Below are 19,858 nucleotides of genomic sequence, written 5' to 3' on the forward strand. Positions count from 1 at the left end.
AGGTGCTGCTTCCTCCGTGCTCTGCTCTTGTGAGACCCTACCTGGAACACTGTGTTTAGCTCTGGAGCTTCCAGTATAAGAAGGACACAGATCTTTTGGAGCAGCTCCAGAGGAGAGTCACAAAGATGATCAGGACTACCTCCCCTGTGAGGACAAGCTGAGACAGTTGGGTTTGTTGAGCCTGGAGAAGAGAGGGCTCTGGGGAGACCCTGTAACAGCCTTCCAGTACGTAAAGGGGGCCTACAGGAAAGATGGGGAGGGACTCTTGATCAGGGTGTGTAGTGGCAGGGTGAATGGGTTTAAATTTGAAGAGGGTAGAGGTAAATTTAGATACAAGAAAGAAATTGTTTACTGTGAGGATAGTGAGGCACTGGAACAGCCTGCCCAGAGAGTCTTTGGATGTCCTCTCTCTGACAGTGTTTAAGGCCAGGCTGGATGGGTCTTTGAGCAACCTGATCCAGTGGAAGGTGTCCCTGCCCTTGGTAGGGGGGTTAAAACTAGGTGATCTTAAAGGTCCCTTCCAACACAAACCAGCCTGAGATTCTGTGAGAAGGTTGTTCAATTCCAAGATATAAATGTTCTTTAATTGCAGAATAGTGACTCCTGAAATGAAGTCACCTTTATTTGGAGTAGAGAGCCTTCATAGGACAGTTACACTTGTGTTGTACTAGTGGAGTAATTATTCTGTTAAAACCCCTGGCTTGAATGGGAGTGCAGAAGTGTGTGACTGCTGTTCTGACTGCCATTTGTCATTCCAAGTAGGCCTGTAGGCACAGTGCTGCAGAGGCACCTGCTCTGACTCTGACTGGGAGCTACCTGCTGGTTTCTCTGATAGGTAAACCTAGAGGAGACAACCCTCTCAGCTCACTTCTGCCTGTCTTTTTTTCTTATTCACTGTGGAATCTATTAAAGACTGTTTTTCTTTGATCCGAGTAATTTTTGGTATGATTCAACAGGAGTTTACCAGTTACCTGCAGAAGCATAACGAAGTCCTGACAGAACTGGAGAAAGCATCTAAACGCCTAAAGAAGCTGGAAATGGTTTATAAGGAGTTTGAGCTGCAGAAGGTTTGCTACCTGCCCCTCAACATGTTCCTGCTCAAACCAATCCAGAGACTGATGCACTACAAGTTGGTCCTGGGGAGGCTTTGCAAGCACTACACAGCAGAGCACCGGGACTTCGCCGACTGCAGGAGTGAGTGAGCACTCAGCTGTACACGTGTGAGGCAGGAGCCCTTTCCCATGTACATACAAAAACCTGCCCATACCCTGTAGGAGACAACAAGCATTACATCTACAAACCCAGTGTAAATGCCTTTTGTCCATTCAGGACCTCTCTGACTCTTTCCTGCAGCTCTGTGGAATACGCAGGAACTTTGATTTAGATTGCTGAAAACAAAACTGCTTAGTGAATACTGTAACTTAAATATTCCAGGGGAAAAAAAACCTGAATATACCAAGTAGAACAACAGAAGACTAGCAGGAGGCAGCTTAATTTAATTAAAAAAAGGTTTGGCTTGTGTTTTAAAATTAACTTTCTTTGAGGTTTTCAGTACTACGTTTCATTGCTCCCCTACCATGCCCTGATGCAGGGCTCCAAAGCTTTCTACAAGAGGCAGAAAATTGCCTTAGCTGCTAGTTTGGATAATTTAGAAGATAACTTAGATGTAGACTATTTCCTTTGCACAGAATGAGTGCTTTTCTGGCATTCCAGAAAATGTTTTTCTTATGGTAGTCTTGATGGATCTTAAAGTTTCAACCAAAACTGGAAAACTTTTTCTTGTCCTCTTTTTTCACAGGGGAAAAAAGTAGATATTTTTAAGAACTTGTCATCATTTATAAGGAAAAATGTGTCAAAAAATAATTGTTTTGCAGCATCAAAAGCTTGCATAGTAAATTCTACTCATTTATAAAGTAATCTTTGGCAGAATTAATTGGCTTCAATTTTTTCATTTACTTTTGGCTACGTGGTAAATGCTTCTTATATGTGCAAAACCTGAGGTATGCAATAATCTTCAGAAGCATAGGAAGTGCTGTGAAGTTGCTTGCTAGTCTCCATTTTGCCCCCTAGGTGTCTGTAAAATACTCTGTAAGAAGCTGGCAGTTGGACTAGATTGTTGTAGGTCCCTTGTGACTGAACTGTCCCTTTCTAAATTTGGCTATGAATTTCAGGTTCAGTTTTCCACGGATGAAATTGGTTTGTCTGCTCTGTTCTGATCCCCTTGATGCTGCTTTCCTTACAGATGCACTGAAGGAAGTCACAGAAATGACATCTCAGCTGCAGCAGAGTCTCATCCGCCTGGAGAATTTCCAGAAGCTGACAGAGCTGCAGCACGACCTGCTTGGCATAGATAATCTCACAGCATCTGGTCGAGTAAGTACCTGTGCTTAGTTTTTGAGAGCCTTTAGTGGTTTCATTGCCAAGGAAGTGCCTTTTCACCATGTATGTGCCATCACTGCCCCTCTCTCTCTCTCATAGAACGACTGTAATGGCTTTGTATAATAGTCTTCATGGAGGTCTTGATGGTGTCCTAGGGAATAGATCAAAAATCCTTCTGCTTAGACTTTGGCTACAGTTTCATGTTTCCAGTTCAGCCTATGCTGGGTATGGGTGCTCTTGTGTTTGAGTGGGAAGTGCTTTGTCTTGTACTCAGTAGGAATTCCACTACCAGCTCTGCTTAGGTCTGTCTGATGCAATCTCTGTGGACTGAGGCTGCACAGAGAAATGTAGTGATGGTGAAAATCACATCACTGGGCAAAACTGGGACTCTCTTTTTCCAGGACTTTGGTCGTGCTTCGTTTTTGTTTCTTTGTTTTTGATAGATATACTGAGCATAAATACAGGAGCATCACACATGGTTTGGGGATGCTATGGCAATCACTACAGTGGCATGTAAGTGTAATAGGTGGACTGCTAGTGTCCAGCAGGAACTCTGCTCCTTTCCCTTCTCTTGTTTCATTGATTTAAGTGCTGACTACAGCAAGGAGCTGATTCATGGTATAAAACAGAAGAGAAAGTGTCCTCTGGTGTTTAACAAATCTATCAGTGATCATTGCAGGGCATCAATCAACACCTATGTACTCTTGGATGAGGAAAAAAAAAAAAAAACACTAAAATTCTCTGTGTTTAGGAAAGATAAAGCTTTGCCTAACTTTCAGTTTTCCACTGCAGGAGTTTATCCGAGAAGGTTGCTTGTACAAGCTCACTAAGAAGGGTTTACAGCAGAGGATGTTCTTTCTGGTGGGTGCTGCTTCTGGATTTCATAAACCCAGAGTCTTCAAGATAAAGTTGTCATGAAAGTGTCTTTTCCTGTGCTTGTGTTGAAAATCAGCACTCGTAACTGAAAACACACACTGAAAGATTTGTAGATGGGGCGTGACTTGACAATACTGTGGGGTCAGCTTGTTTCCTTAGTGGCACATAGTTTTAAGAGAATTTTAAATATTAATTGCCTCTCTTGTAAGTAAGCTGAGGATTGGTTTTAAAGAAAGCAGGCCAAATTTACAAAAAAAAACCCCAAAAAAGTCTTTTCATGCATCTACAGTGGCCTTTAAACAATTTTTTTTAAAACAGATTTTTTAAAAAAATGTCAAAAAATACTTGGCCCTACCTGCTGTCTTCAGAATATTGATTGTCCTCTTCCTGCCTTTTTCAGTTCTCAGATATGTTACTGTACACAAGCAAAGGGGTGACAGGGACAAATCAGTTCAAAATTCATGGACATCTTCCTCTCCACGGCATGTTGGTAAGTGGTTTCAAGTGGCACCACAGGTTAAGGAAGTGACTTTGCCTTCAGGCAGGTTGAAGCATTCCTTCAGGGCATGAGGACCAAAGCTGCCAGCTGCTCCCAGGCCAGAGAAAGCAGCTGTAGGGGGCTGTGGACTGGACCTGGACCCTGTGTGGCAGAGACTTGGCTGCGAGTGATGAGCTTGTTCTTTCCTTGCACTAGCAGAACAGCTGGAGCTCACCCTTGTGACTCTTTGTTTCATGCTGTTGTGAGAGGCTGATCTGGAAATAGGGATTTTTCCTGCCATTTTTCCCACTGTGCACACACCTAGGCATATAATCAATCCTCCTGCCTTCCTGCCCCCCTGTTCTAATGGGACTGTTCTTTCTGTGTTTGATTTGCAGCTAATAGTGCTCGACCCACCGGTAAGTGATGAGCTGAATCCTGCTCAGAACCCTCCTTTCCTTGTCCTGGTGGATGTGGTGCTGTGCTGCTAGATGTGAGGCAGTAGAAACACACAATATAGATTTTCATATAGAGCCAAAATAGACTTGAAGTAGGTGGTATTCATAAAAGAGTAGCTGTTCTGCACTTACTGCAGCTGGGTTGTAATCATATGTGACTCAAATTCCTAGCCACCCAAGGAGAAGAGTTTTAAGTGTTTATCAGTCACTTAGCAGTGATGAGATAAACTTTTTATTTTCTCTGCAGGTGGAGGAGAGTGAGAATGAATGGGCTGTCCCACACTGCTTCACCATCTATTCAGCACAAAAAACCATAGTGGTAGCAGCAAGGTAACATTTCTTTTCCTCAGTTGCCTGCAGATTTGATAGGTGCCTTTTCCAAAGAGTTCAGTTGTTTGGGGCAGAGCCAGGGAGACGTTTTGTGCATCCTCTGGAAAACACAGCTTCAAAAAACCACACAGAACACTTTATAACTCCTTCATTGGTGTTGTCTTTTGGAAGGAGCAGTTTGTCTCATTATCAGTGTGTTAATTAAACACACAGCAGCAGCAATAACATTGCTATTGTTTTCTAGTTATCTAGTTACCAGTGTCATCTTTTAAACCATTGCTATAAAGCAGGAGACAAAACAAAATCTAAGCATACAGATATTTTAGAAACCTAAGAAGAATTAAAATCCAGACTGTGCAAATGGATGTAAGGAGGGGAAAGTTCCTGCATGGATCTTAAGGAGGAAGGTGAGAAGGGAAAGGAGAAATTAAAGGCTGGCTTGGAGAGAAAACTGATCCCTTTTCAGTGTAACTTGTCCCTGTGTAGTGATTTGGGCATCTTTTTTTATTTGATATCTGAAATATATTTAGGATGTCTGTTACCCTTCTGCTGTCAGGATCAGCTGCAGGAGATTTTGTCCCTTTGACAGGTCTGCTAAAAGGCAGCTGGAGTTGGGTATGCTAAGAATGCAAGATGGGAGCACTAAATCTCAACCATAAATTTATAGGGTTTTTTACTGCTTGATAACCTGTTCTTGAAAACTAACTATGGCTGAACATTTATAAATTAAGTTTGTAGTGGCAGAAGAGCCAATACTTTTGGAATGCAGACAAATTCAGCAAGAAAAACTTCTTTTCAGTTCCAGCCCAACACCTCAAAATGTCAATTATTTTTAAGATCAACCATTTTGCAGCATCTGTGAATCAAAAAGTGCTTGAAAGGTTCTTAAACTTGGAAAAAAATAAGTATAATTTTTACCCTGTCAGAACTTAGAAATAGCTCAAAGTTTGTTGGCTTTGTTACCTGTCCAAAAAAATCTTGCCAATGGTCTTAGACCATTTGTGGAATTTCCAGCCTAAATTAAAAACTTAAAGAAAAAAAGAGAAGATTACAAGAAAAAGTCACACAAAAACATCTCTCAAGCAAATACAAGGTCATGTGACTGTATATAGCACTTCAAATAACAGTCATGCACACAGGGAATATTGCCAGAGGTAAAAAAGCAAGGGCCAGGACCACATAATTCCTCTTCCGAGTCCAGTAGCTCCAGAGGGGTATTACATGGCCCTTTGGCTGGCTGTTCATGCTCCTTGCTGCAAAGTCCAACTTTTTAATGGTTCTTTTAGTCTTGTTTCAAGGCATTTCTATGTTATTTTTCTTTCTTTAATGGCAAAAGACTGCTCCTTGTATTGGGCAGGGGCATTCAGCAACATAGCCCTGCTGAGGTGCTCTCCATTCCCATTGTTTGTCTTGCAGCACACGCCTGGAGATGGGGAAGTGGATGGGAGACCTCAACATGGCAATTGAAATGGCCAAGAAAGCTACTGAGAAATCTGAGATGCTTCTGGAAAACTCGGTGTGCAATCGCTCCAACAGTAAGTGGTGTTTCTGCCCTCTTGCAAAGCATCAGTTGTCATGTCCTTTTCAGTTTATCCTGTTGTGAATATGATTACATAAATGGAGTGGTTTTATAATGCATGTGGTAGTAGAGAGTTAACTGTGCTTTTCTTTTCCTTTAATCAAAAGAAATATGCTTGTCTTCCTAGACTGATGTTCCTGGTAGCTTTACATGCAGCTGAGATGCTCCACTTGCAGAGTTGTTATTTGATAAGGTTCTTATTCATTTCTTGCACATGTTTTTCTCAATTTAACCATGTAGTCCAGAATGTGGCATCGTTGGAGATCAGCTTTTATAGCCCAGTATTCTTGTGCCTGTCTCTGGTGGTATTATGGGTGTGCTGAAACATGTAGTATCTCTTCTTGGAGCACTTCTTCCTGTTCCTCACTGATTGAAGATGAAGTGTGGGGATTTTTGTGTCTTACACAGTATTGAGTCAGCTACCCCAGGCAGAGCTGAGTAACAAAAGCCCAAATGATCTGCTCAGAGCAGCCTTTATAAGCTGTGTAACAAAGCCAAGTGGATGTATTTTAAAACCAGACCATTGCAAGAGAAAACAGTGTTTTTTTTCCCCCTCGGGAATCCTTGCTTCTCTTTCTGTTGCACACTTTTCTTAAACCACTGCCGAATTCTCCTCCCCCAGGATCCTCTGATGAGGTCTCTCTAGAACAGGAGTCCGAAGATGACATTCACTCTTCTCGTAGCTCCCTGGACAGGCAGAGCCACCACCGTGCCAACACAACCGTGCACGTGTGCTGGTACCGCAACACCAGCGTCTCCATGACTGACCACAGTGTGGCTGTCGAGGTACCCCCGGGGGGCAGCTCTCCTGTCTCACCTCTGCTCGGCCTCCACTCCATCCTCCCTCCCAGCTGGCAGCATCTCTGCCTCTGCGGGAGAGCTTGGGCCCTTCAGGCTGCTGCATGCTCGCCCCACGCTCTGCCTGTCTGCGTGCACACTCTCTGCTCTCCCTGCAGCAGAGCTTTGCTTTGGCAAAGGCACTGAAGGAGGGAGGTTTAAAAGGGAATTTGGGACATTCCAGGGCTGAATTGTTCCTCAGCCTTGCTGGAGAATGAGTTATCTATCCACGATACTTTCTGTTGTAGATTGACTGCTGTACCGAGGTACTTTGGCTGTAACAAGAGTTAGCTGCTGTACTGCACCTAGGACTGAGAAGAGTGCTCTGAGTTCAGTGGGAATGCAGCTCCTCTGCCCTCCTCTCGCTGGCAGGGCTGAGCAGCAAGCAGTAGAAAGTGCCATTTTATGGCAGTGTTGTCTCATGCTGAACAGAGATTTATTATGTGCCCCCCGAGCTGCTGTTACCGTGGGTCTTACCACTCAGCATGGCTTGATGCAGCACTGGTGGCAAGCTTTGGTACTGAATCCTGAAGGTTTTGGGGCAGGTGTCTGTTCAGCACTCCTTATGCAGAGCACTGCTTGTGCTGGCACTGAGGTTTGAATTTAGGAGGCAGTTTGTCAAGATCAGTTGAGTAGGACACCTTCCTAGAGGCTGGAGTGCTTGGAAGACCAGAAGTGAGAAGAACCCTAAATACTGGGAGGAGGAAAAGGAGGTCACTGACTAGACAAACAGCAATGAGGCAGGGTGCTGCAACTATGGGTTTGTACCTTCCTACCTCCCCAGCCATGCTGTTAAGGCACTTCTTGGATAATGGAAGGGGTTAAAAGTTGGGAACTGAAGCTCTGGGGGTTTTGTGATTTAGAGAGCATGTCAATCAGCTCAGTAAAGGAAGTCCTGTAGAGGTTACCTGGGCTTAGAGTCCAGAAGTCAGACACTTGTGCTGGCAAAGTGGTTTCAGTTGGAGGGCACAAGCCTTCCTTTCCCTGCTCATACCCTTGTGGAAGGCACCATCTCACTGTTCTGCACCTGGATAATGAGAGCACCCTGTTGAGGGCTCTGGGAGTAAATGTGTGAGTTCTTGCAGCTCCCTCTTGCTTCGATCTGTTCCGTGTTCTAACACCATCATTTTTTTTTCCCACAATCCACTTTCCTTTAACAGATAACCTTTCTCGCATCGCTTCTCTTGTCCTAATGTTCTGTTTTTCTCTTTCTCTCTTCCTTTTCTCTGCTCAGTTTTCTGCTCTCTTGCTGTTTCTCCAGAGCTTCCTCCTCGCTATTTGCTGGGCCAGGCCCAACGGCCCAACACAATCACCCATGTTTGTTGGTACCGGAACCAGAGCCTCTCCCTGTCTGATTACCTGTGCATGATCCAGGTAAAAATGCCTCTCCAGTTCTGCACGGGTGGGGAGGAGCCATGGGATGCTGAGGAACATGGACTTCTGCTCACTTCATCATTGCTCAGGGAGCCCACACCTGCTGGCATGAGGATGCCCCAGCCAGCCAGTGGCGGAGCTGTAACGTTGCCTTGTTGATACAGGATTTCCTCCTGTCTGTGCTTCCCAAAATGGTTCCCTGTGTAAATCTACTGCATATCCTTCGTCTCCAATATACAAAATCCATTTGCTGCCATTCCACACCGTATGGGTTTCCTTATCCTGTTGCACAAGCCCTCGGTGGCTTTAAGAGGCAGTGTTCAACTTCTCCTGCAGCGTGCTGACCGTGCTGGGCTTGGCTTCACACAGCTGCCACTTGTAGCTTGCCCACAACCCTGGCATCCTTTGTTTCCTCTTCTGCTTTATTTTCCTTCTCGTACACACTGTGTTTTATGTGTTTTTTCTGCACGTGAAAAAGGGTGGCTAAAGGGATGGAGGCCCTCCTGGCTGTCACCATTCCTCTGACCATAGGCTGCAAGGGAGAGTGGTCACTGGAGGGACGAGTCAGTGCAGCACCCTCCCTCCTGTGCACTGCCTGACACTGCTCTGAGATATGGCAAGTATTTAAACATCAAGGGGAACTTGATATTAGTGGAGAGAAATCAATTTATTCATAGGAAGGTAGTTGTAAATCAGTGGAGATACAAAGTCATTTATTCACTGTGTGGAATATCTGGGAGGCTTTTGACAAGACAGGAGTGAGTGCAGGAGCAGTTAGAGCAGGCAGCCTCAAGCTTCTGATCTGCAGCAGCAGTGGTCTTTTTCTGAAAGGACAGCGACCTGTGGCTCCATGGTAGCTTTCTTTTTGTTCTGTCCTAGAACCAGCTCTCTGGATATCTGCTGAGGAAGTTCAAGAACAGCAACGGCTGGCAGAAACTGTGGGTTGTCTTCACCAATTTCTGCTTGTTCTTCTATAAAACACACCAGGTGAGGAGGTGTGGCTGAGGTGGCTGTGTGTGCAGTGTCAGTGAGAACCTGGAAGTCCTTGGCCTTCTGCTCCAACTGCAGCTCACTGCTACCTGAATCAGAGTAGCAAGTGGAAGAGGAGATAGATAGTTCATAACAAAGCCAGTCTCTGTAAGGCTGTGGGCCCTTTGCAGAATTTAATCAGGATTTCCAATTCTGTTAATGGCACTGACCTTCTGTCTATGAGGGAGGAAATGTCCTCATGCAGTGACTAATGGCAGTGAGAGAACCAGCAGCCTTTGGTCAATCTCTTTCCATTTATCTTCTGCTGGGCTAAATAGACATCAGGGATTTTTCTGCCTGTTGTGCCCTCAGCACCTGTTTGGCAACAACTGCTGCAGTGCAGCCTGTGCCGCCTCCTCTTCAGTAAACTGCTCGTTGTATTCAGGCTCCTTGCACTGGTGGCACATTCCTTTTGGAAGGGGCATCTCTACCTTGGTATTGGATCTGTGCTTGGAGTTACAGAGAGGGAAGCAGGGAGCCCAGGAGGTAGCAATGGGCAGGGGACAGAAGGAAGTAACACACAGTGAAAGCAGCTGGGTGAAGGTTTTTTGGGCTCTTCCAGGACGACTATCCGCTGGCCAGTCTCCCGCTGCTTGGCTACGCAGTCAGCTCCCCTGTGGAGGCAGATGGCATTCAGAAGGATTATGTCTTCAAGCTGCAGTTCAAGTCCCATGTGTATTTCTTCAGGGCTGAGAGCAAATACACTTTTGAGAGGTAATTTTCTGTTTTCTCTGTCTTGGTATATATAACATGCTCTTAACTCGCTAGTCATCCAGAGCCTTCTTTCCTCCTGACTACCTCTTAGTCCAGGAGACCTTACAGTCTGTTCTCAGTAATAAAGCTCACTTCTTTCTCCTACCAGTGGTATTTGGACACTCTTCCTCTGCCAGAACCATCTTGCAGAGGAGAGCTGGTAGTTGCACTGAGAGCTGTAGGCTCTGCTGTCTCAGAGTCTGGGGCTTCCTTGGAGCTCGGGAGCACTGTGGGTAGAAGGGAAGGGCTGTGAGATTCTGAGCCCCAGCAGGTCTTGGGAGTAAGACTCCTAGGTTAATGAAAGTTCTGGTAAGAATACTTTTTTTGCCTCCCTATCAATCTCTGGAAACAGGAGTTGCAACACAAGGCTGAAAGCAGTAAGTGCAGTGCTGCTTGTCACTTTACTGCTTTCTCTACAACTGTTTAGCAGTGCTGTCAGAGACTTCCACACATGGTTGAAGTGAATCACGTTTGCCATGCATCACACACACAGAACTTTGCTGTTGTCTTAGCTGTTGAACACCTTTGCATTGTGTTCTGCCATGCAAAGGGCACGTTCAGGGTACTGTCAGCTCTTTGGAGCGTGGTTTTCTATTCAGGTGCCACATACCTTCCCCTTCCTGGGGAGAACACCACACACTTGTGAGCAATGTACATACCAGCTACCTGAGACAGCTGAGGTGTACTCTTCAGTCCTCTGGTCTCGGGTAGTGGTTTCAAGGAAAAAATGTCTAGAATTCACAAAGGATATTTTTTTTTTTGCTTTTTGCACTGTTGCTTTACTTTCTTCCATAATAGCAAGTCTGTTACATCACTTATTGTGAGAAATGCAATCTGTTGATTAAGGAAAATTTTTGTCAGCCTTTGTTCCTTGGTAAACACTTTTTGTACACTTAAAAGAGAATGTGGTGTGCTACCATAAGAGCTTTCTGCAGCTCAAAGCACTGCAGAGCTGTTACTTGGACAGGCAGTGGTGTTCTGCAGTGTGTTTACCACATCTCAAGGTACTAATTTGAAAGCTGGTTTCCTGAAAGAATTGTAAAAGAAAGAAAACAGTTTGTTTTTTGAGGTTGGGTGAAAGGGGTACAGCTCAGAACCAAAGCACAAGATTGTGCATCTGTGAGGTGTTGAGCATTTCTCATGTCCTTCCTTGCCAGGTGGATGGAGGTGATCAAGAAAGCCACCAGCTCTCCAGCCAGGTCGAGCCTGCTGCTTCCAAAGGATGAGAAGGACAGTCACACAGACTGAAGTGGGGCAGAGCTGGATCTGCTGTAAACAGAAAGAGAACAAAACCAACAGAAGAGGCCGGTGGAAATGAGAGTCTCTGGAGTTAATAAAGCAAAGAACCAGGAGGCTCGTTTCCACCTGGTATGGAAAAGTGAGAGTGAGGGACAGAGGGGGGGTCAAGTCTGTTCCAGTTGAACCTACTTAGAGAGAACGTAGCAGCTGCAGAGCTCTGGTGTGCACACGTTGTGGGAGGTGTGCTGTTGTGGTTGTCCCTGTGCCCTCGCCTGCCCTGAAGGCAGATGCTGCCTTGCTTTTACATTTTGACTGGATGGTCAGCGTGTGTGGAAGGAAAACAGCAGCTGTGGGTGGTGTGAGTGGCTCACAGCTGCTGGTGCCAGGGCTTGCTGGCTGGTGGAAGTTCCCTTCCCGTGGTGCTGAGCACAGCTGTCCATACAACTGCTGCCTTGCTGTCAACAGCAGCCTGCTGGCACAGTCACCTCCCACTGACAGGGCTTCCACACAGCCCATTTCCAACAGAAGGTGCAGCTCTCCTACAACAGCTCTGCTCTTTGGGAACTGCTGTGGCAGCACTTTTCCAGGGCAGGGGGGAAGACTGAACCCCTGCTGAGCTGCTGTGGTTTGGGTGTCCCGTGGGTCGGTGCAGAGGAGGGGGTGTGGCTGTCTCTGAACTCCACTGAGGGGCTCAGTCGCTGGTCTTCTGTCACAGCTCTGGAGTGTTTTCCCTGCAGCAGGCATCACTGAAGGCATGGGATGGCAAACATGCTCCCCACCCTCCTCTGGGTGAGGTTTTTAAGGCATTTAAGCAATATAGGACAGCAAGCTTCTCTGCACGTCGGTGTTGCTCGTGCTTGTGATACACAAAGACTTCTGAAAATCCCTATTCTCACCTTTAAATCTGGGGTGCAATCCATCTTCTGTTTCTCATGAAGGTGTAAAAAGTCACTGGATTCCAGATGGAGCATTAGTGTCTGTGGACTCTATTAAATCTCTGTGGTGTTAAATATTAAATTCTTGCCATTTTTGTGAAGCTGTCACCTCTGGTTGCCTCCATGGAAGGACTGAAATAAGCCAAGTGCAACGAAGTGCTGTTGGACGTGGCTCTGAGGGGCTCTAGGGACTCTGCTGTTGTACTAGGTAGAAAAGTGTCTGTGTGCTAGAAGGAACAATGAAGGGGTGTAGTGGAAGAGAAAAGGAAGTGTTGGGTGTTGTGAGGAGAGAGGAATGTGGAGATCCCTCTGAAAACAGCAGGTACAGAGTGTATTCTCCAGGGCTGGCTCAGAATGTGGTCTAAAACTTGTTTGGGAGATTTCCAGAGGGATTTTCCACATCTCTTGCTTGGCATTTGCATCGTGAAAAAGACAAGTGACTGCAGATCCAGCTTTCACTACCATTGTGACAATGACCATTGTCCCATGTAAATTAAATGTACTTAATTTATTAGTGTCCTTTCTTTTTAATTAACTCCTGTAGTCCAATACATGTGGATTGACTAGATATGTTATAATGCAGCTCAATATGACTGTTGACAGTAAATAGCATCTTGGTATAAAACTCTCTGTGCCTCTTATTCCTGACCCCACCCTTCCCACCCATGGCCAGGCATCTGCTCAGAAGCATTGCATTGCTTTTCCTGGGACCTGAGAGCTCTCACCCTGCTGATGAACGTGTCCTTGCCTTTAGTGATTTTCCTGGGGGATAGTGACTGTTCCTTTGCCATGGTCTCATACTGCAATCGCTTAGCAGGGGTGTGTTCCTCTTACACAGGAGTTCTCCATGCAGCTGCTGCCCTTTGTTGGTCTCCTGCAGGAGCATGTTGCAGACAGGAGAAGCTTGGCCTCTCTGGCAGCAGCTGGGGGTCTCAGCACTTCACCCCAACCTGCAGTTGCATTCACCTGCTGTAGCAGGGGCTTGGTAGGGACTTGAAATACTTCAACTTTCATGTTTCTGCCTAGGGCAGGACAGTCACACACAAGGCTTTAAACATGCTTAAAGTGGCATTGCCAGAGTGTTCACCCTGAGGGCCACGTGCCCTTCACTGTACCCCCTTCTTGCACAAGTACTTGAGCAGGCCTGTCTCACAGGGCACTGTCAGATGTAGGGTGCAACCGAGAAGAATGCAACGAAAAGCAGCTCAAACAAATACTTTTTCCCCTAATAATACAAATTTACACCAGCCTCCTCTGTTTTGTTACTTTATTGAAAGTGGCAGTTCCCTTTCAATGCTTTGAAAAACTAAAACCGTTGTTGCTTTGAATGCTGGATGAAGTTTGTGGGGATTATTTCCTTTAAAAAGTTTACTCATTACACTGCAGTGCATGTGAGTAAGAACACAAGGTACCTTATTTGCTACCATCATGAACATCAACTTTAAAAGCAGCAGGAGCCCTTCAGCTGCCTTTCTGCTAGGCTGCAGCCTCTGCTTTCCACTTAAAGTTTCCTGTCTGTCTGTTAACTCTTCCTGTGGAAAAAAAAAAAGGGGTTGTTCTTCTCTTCATAAACGCAGGCTCCGAGCTGGCTCTCCCCACAGAGAAACACAACCCTGCAGCAGACCTCCAGCAAGATCAAACAGCAGCACCTCTTCTCTGCTGGACAAGTTCCTGGTGGTTGCTGAGCCTGCCTTTGCCCATCAGGCAGGGAGAGGAAAGGATAGTCCTAAGCTAAAGTGAACGCTGCACACCAGGATGAGGGAATGTATGGTCCTCTTGAGCTACTTCTAGCCCAGCACTTACAATCTGCAGGTCTGGATCAAAGTACCAAAACTCAAGCCTTGTTACTAAAGAAGTGGCCGTCTTTGAAAATCAAATAAATGCTGAACAACTACATCTTTTGTTCTTGGTGGCTTTGGGATGGAGCCACATCATTCACACACAAACACCCCGACAGAAAGATCTGGATAGGTCTCGCTGACTTAATAGGAATCTTTAGAGTTAGACAGCAGACTTCTGAGCAACCAAGCTATCAGAAGTTATTTTTGTAAGTCTATTTTTGTAGACCTTTATAGATTTAAGATCTATCCATTTGTCTAAATTAAATAGTTCCTTTATAAACTAGTATTATATAGAAAGCAAAGCTGGCTGGGGATGGCTCCACTGGAATATCCTAAGCAGCAAATATGGCAGTAGATGCTCTAAGTTCTCAGCCAGCAAACACCACCACCACTTGTCAATGGGAGCAGGGCCCTGGCTTCAGTGAGTTTAGATCCCAGACTGAAAGAAAAGACAGAAAGGGAAAGCTGAGGAGAAGGGGATGGAGACCTGAGTGGCTTCTGTAAACCCCAGCCACACAACACGGATACCACTGCTCCTAGCTCTCCAATTCATACCTCTCCATAGAGCACAGGGCTTCCTGCCTCAAAAACTGCTAGGCACTGTTGATCTGCCTTTTGAACTGAAGCCCTGCTGGGGCTTTTGGCTGCTGTGTTCCCTCCACACCATTTTTTTTAATCTTTCTGAAACATTTGGGCACCCACAGTAGGCATCTGCTCAGCTTAAGAAACTGGGACTGCCAAACATGCAGATCTAGTTGCTTCAGTTGTAGAAAGCCCCCAGGAAAGAAACTCCAGCTGCCAACCCAAATGTAACCCCACTTTGCATTCCAGTCCCTGGAGACCCAAAGCCAGTTCTGTTGCCTGAATTAGATGAACCAAAGCCTAATACAGAATGATGTCCCAGAGGCCAAGAGCACGGTCAGCAAACCCATCTTCCTGTGAGACAACCAGCTGAGGAAGAGCAGCAGCAGTATTGCCTGAGCTGCTGCTCACCTTCAAAGTTTTTTGTCACTAGTGTGTGAAGGATTTGAAGCAATCCTGGAGGAAGAGCTGGAGAGCTGCTCTCACTCTCCCAGAGGCCGTGCAGAGCTTCCACACATCCCTGCACTCCCAGCACTTCTCACTGGAGTAACTGCCCACAGGTCCTTCTTCAGGAAGGGCAGGAGGCTAAACCCATGAGACTGGCCTTTGAAACACCTCCATGGAAGAGAACCTCCCTCTTTTCCAGCAGCCAGGCCTTTACCAGTTACAAGCTGTGAATGGAACCAAGCCAAAACGGACACATCCATAGGGGAAACAATTAAAAACTGCATTGATTACATTGTAAAAAAACAATTAGACCCCCCATCTCGGGTTCTGCAAAAGGTCTAAATTGTACTTGCATTGCAAACCCTGCCCTGGGTTGTCACGGAGACACGTGGACTACGAAGGCTCTGAAATGTTCTGGAGTCCGTAACACGACGTACATCCAACAGCAGATGGTAGTCTGGATTAGAGATGTAGTTTATGAAGCTGGAAAAAAATCCTTCCCCCCTCAAAACAGGAGCAGAGAATGCAGGTGTCAGTGGGCAGAGGTCAGGTGGTTCCGACTGTGTGAAAACCTGCAAGAAAGGGTAAGGGGTGGAGCTGGTCACTGCTGTCCCTCCCAAGCCCTGACCTGGACCGTGCCAGCTGCTGGGGCTGCAGATGGAGAGGTGAGTCTGGCTCTGCTTGCCCCCACCCCCACTGCCAGTCTTCTAGAGAAAGAAGTCTTTGAAAGAAAACCAGCAATTCAACAAAAAGCCAAGGTAGCACTTCTCAGGCTTTTACTGTTCAACTTTAGGCTACTAAGTTTTCCGTACTAGTGTTTTACAGTAAGAAACCAACCAGGGTCTCTGAGGAATTGTAAACCTCAAAAAAACCCCAGTGTCTTGTGCTTATGCACCATCCAGAGGTGCCATGTCTAGGCTGAGAGAGGTCACTGATACTGAAACAGCTGCTCTGTAGAGTCAACCAGTGCACATCTGCAAGTACCTCCTGCTGCTCAGCTAGTGGCACAATTTCCACAGGCATCACCAGGACACTTTCCTGTGACCTCTGTGGGTCAGTCAGAAGAGACAAGAGTGTTCTCTTTCCCCCTTGAAGGGATTATGAAAGGAGAGATCTAAACAGACCCATGGTGTGTTTGCTTGAAAGCCTGAATGGCACAGTAACAGATGCTCTCAAGGAGGGCCAGTCTTTTCAGTCCTTAATACCTAGGGCTTTGCTTTGCTTGACAGCATCCGGCTGACACGTGAGCTACAAGGCATGAACTACACCAGCTTAAAGCCATCAGAAATAACTGCTTAGACAGCCCAAGTTCAAGGGGGTACAGACTGTTTGTTAGGCTCAGGCTGTCTTTCCATCAGCAGCAAGGGCACAGAATGGCTCCTTTGCTCACATGTATAGCAAAAGACTTCACATTTGGCTCCTCTGGTTAGAAGGCTGGAAGTGAAGTTCCAGCTGGTGAGGAAAGGGTGAGATTTAGGATAGCCTGCTGTGAAAGAGAGAAAAGCCAAATTAATGTAATGAAAGCCTGATGAACCTGTGAGCAGGATCTGACACCACTGCCTGCAACACAGGGATGGGATTGAAGTTGGTGCCAGCAGCAAAGGCAAGTTTGAGGCAGCATCTGCTGAGCAACAAGGAACTTCATTTATCAGCCTCTACTCCTTCACTGGTTTAATCAGTCCTTTACTTCAGGAAACATTCACTGTCCTGCCACCTGGAGCTGGACAAGCAGAGTCACTGGCTGCACATCATGCTGCAAAGTGCTGCTTGTGATGAAACAGATACTCTGCCTTCCAGAAGGGATCCCAAAGACATTTTGCATAATGGAACCCCAGCAGGACCTCATATCTGTCTATCTATATATATGTATATGCAGGATGAAGGTGAAGAGCAGCATCTTTCTGTGCTCTGCAACATTCATCTACACTACAGAAACCTGTTCAGTGTGAGGAAGGACTCCTGAGGCAGGAAGAACTGCTCCCATTAAATGAAAAGCAGTTGAAAGCAGTGGCATAAGGACTATTAGGTCAGCTGTCATCAGTGTTCACTTTTTGGGTGTCTTGTCTCATCAATAGCTCAGTTCACTGCCAGCTCCAGCTCCCTCTCTGAAGGACACTCACCTTTGTACCCTCTCGACCATGTGTGCTATCAGTTTGTCAGAGATGCCAGGGCAGGACTCCTCAGCCAAGCTAAAGGCATTCTCCAGCTCCTCCATAGCTCCCACATTGCCTCCAGTCTGCTTGTGTTTATCTTTCAGCTGAAACAATGAAGCAGAAACTGCTTTAGTATGACTCTGCAAGGCTGCAGGAGGACACCTGCATTCTTCTTAAAAAAAATAAAGAAGGGCTTTTTTTTGTAGGCCAGGAAGATGGAATTCCAGTGGAATTCAGGCTCTTCTCAGTCCTATAGCAGGTGCATATAAATCAAGAAGATGGTCTAGTTACTGGCAAAGCTGCCTCCTGCTCTAGTCCACCCCCATTCCCCTCAGTGACTGCTGTGGGTGGCAGCACACAGCAGCAGGGCTGGAACAGCCACAGCAGCAGGCAGGCTCCCATCCCTGCCTGCCCTAGAGGAGCTGCACACCAGCCCTGGAGGCAGGGACATCGGGGTCCAGAGCTGCCTACACGAGAGCAAGCCCTGGATGCAGATAAGAAACAGGAACTCCTCTACCTTGTCCTCACCAGGGGACACACAGCAATGCCCTGCTGCTGGGAACACAAGTGGCTGGGAGAGGACACAGCAGGGACACACTCACTTCCCTGCTGGAGGGTATAGACCTCTAAGCAGAGGGATAAATGCTTCACAGGCCCTTAACCCTACTAGGTGCCTCACTGTACCTCCCCTTCTCCACATCCTGCCCATTCAGTTATCCATGTCAGCTCCATCTCCAGACACCACAGACACCAAGAAGGTTCTACTCACCTCCCCAAAAACTGGGTGAACAAGTGTGGAGAGACACTGTGACCGTGGCTGCCTCTTGATGGGCTCACTAGGCTGGAAAGCAACATGAACAGAAGTTACAAGCACAGCCAAAGGTTCCCAGGGCACACTAACTACTAATCCTTTGGCAAACTCACAGCACCTCACCAGGCCTCACCTCAGGAAAGCCACAGATTGCAATACCCTGGCAACATGGAAGGGCAACTCTGGGGCATTAGCCCTTGATACTAGACTATGGTAAATTCTGGAAAGAATATGAGTGACTGGTAGCTTTCCCAGGACCCTAAAAAGCTTGTGTTAGTTCAGGCCACTTCTGAAAGAACAAGTAGCAAACAGACCTTCTGGGAACCATGAAAAGCCATTCCTTTGTGCAGTTTGCTCAAGGAGTTGGGACGAATAGTTGGTGGGAATGTCCAGATTGGACCCTGGTCTCCATCCTCTGTGTCTCCATCGCTGCAAATGAAGAGGGGGAGGTCAAAACAAAGCCTCAGCTCCATACCCTGGGTGGCTTAGCCATGTGTTCCCACAGTCACAAGCTCTCCCCAGACCAACTGTCATATTGCCACAGGGCTCCAGGCATTTCCCTATCCCAGAAAGAAATCCTAAAGAGAAATTGCTTCAGTCTCTACAGCCCACACACAGAACCACAGAGATCTGTGCTGAGTACTACGTCATGTTTCCAAATCACCACAACCACCTTTCTGCTCTAGCCAGCCTGAAGACTAGCACCAGGAAGAGCTAGTTAAGTGCTAAAGCACTATTGAAATTCATGAGAATTTAAAGACAAGCTTAGGGAGGTGACAACCTGTTTCTTCAGGCAGCTCCCACAAAGAGACGCTCACAGGTCTCCCTGAGCCGCCCTAAGGTCTCCAGCCCAGGTGGGGAAAGGGGCCTGAGCTGTTGGCAGCAGGCTGACCCACAGCCCACAGGGCACGGCAGAGGGGCAGCCCTCCATGCAGAGCACCTCCAGAACGTACATATCAGAGTCACCAGAACTGGAATCCTCCCCGTGCCCCTCCGACTTCCAGCGCTTGAACCGGTCGATCAGCTCCATGAGGAAGGAGGTTTTCTTCGTGTAGCGTGTGATGAACTTGTGCTTCAGCAGCTCTTTGGCTGTCGGCCTCTGGAACACATGAGGAGAGCAGGCTGCAGCCAACCACCTCTGCACACTACACAGGCAGCTGTTCAGTGTACAGAGCCTTCCACCCTTGCCAGGCTGGTCCATCCACGCTGCACGCTCAGCGCTCCTCTCTCTCCACGAGCCTGGGACTCAAAGGTCTGCCTGCTAAATCCATCCTTGGCCTCTGCAATACAGTACCCAAATGAACAGGTGGGCAGCAATACTCACAAATCTAGGATCCTTATTGAGGCAGGCTTCCACAAACTCCTTGAAGGGCTTGCTGTGGTGACCCTCAAGTGTCGGAGGGTTATTTTTGGGGATAAGGAAGAGAACGCGCATAGGATGCAAGTCAGAATTTGGAGGCTCTCCCTTTGCCAGTTCAATGGCTGTAATTCCAAGGGACCAGATGTCTGCCTGTAGGGAGAGCAGAAGCAGTGACAGCACAGATGAGCAATACTGCAACATGGAATCATGCAATTTTAGCACAGCCAAAGGGCTGATCACATAGAATCACAGGATCATTAAAGTTGGAGGAGACTTCTAAAATCAGGTCCAGCCGCCAACCCAGCACTGCCACGACCACTGAACTGTGTCCCAAAGCACCACACCCACAGGAGTTTTTAACACCTCCAGGGATGGGGACTCCACAACCTCACTGGGC

At 46.8% G+C, this 19,858-nt stretch overlaps 2 protein-coding genes across 2 annotated transcripts in view; one reads left to right on the forward strand and one right to left on the reverse strand.

Annotated features, from left to right (window-relative positions):
• Positions 1–956: 956 nt before the first annotated feature.
• On the forward strand, positions 957–11,341 carry LOC103773932 (FERM, RhoGEF and pleckstrin domain-containing protein 2-like; the record flags this gene model as incomplete). Its single annotated transcript, XM_008941315.1, has 10 exons — positions 957–1,194; positions 2,243–2,373; positions 3,172–3,240; positions 3,656–3,745; positions 4,439–4,521; positions 5,938–6,056; positions 6,723–6,886; positions 9,191–9,298; positions 9,903–10,054; positions 11,251–11,341. Coding segments are annotated over 10 exons (1,245 nt in total), but the record flags the coding sequence as incomplete, so codon positions are not given.
• A 3,982-nt stretch (positions 11,342–15,323) lies between these two features.
• Positions 15,324–19,858, reverse strand: part of STK25 (serine/threonine kinase 25) — a gene marked incomplete at its 5' end in the record, with an annotated part of 5,445 nt that continues 910 nt past the window's right edge. Inside the window, 6 exons of the mRNA XM_008941316.1 lie at positions 15,324–15,709; positions 17,258–17,394; positions 18,060–18,131; positions 18,416–18,530; positions 19,055–19,200; positions 19,426–19,611. Of these exons, the coding sequence (XP_008939564.1) occupies positions 15,670–15,709; positions 17,258–17,394; positions 18,060–18,131; positions 18,416–18,530; positions 19,055–19,200; positions 19,426–19,611 (696 nt within the window). The remainder of the gene's footprint in view (positions 15,710–17,257; positions 17,395–18,059; positions 18,132–18,415; positions 18,531–19,054; positions 19,201–19,425; positions 19,612–19,858) is intronic.

Source organism: Merops nubicus, unplaced genomic scaffold, assembly GCF_000691845.1.
Source record: "Merops nubicus isolate BGI_N331 unplaced genomic scaffold, ASM69184v1 scaffold17025, whole genome shotgun sequence".
Taxonomy (NCBI): domain Eukaryota; kingdom Metazoa; phylum Chordata; class Aves; order Coraciiformes; family Meropidae; genus Merops; species Merops nubicus.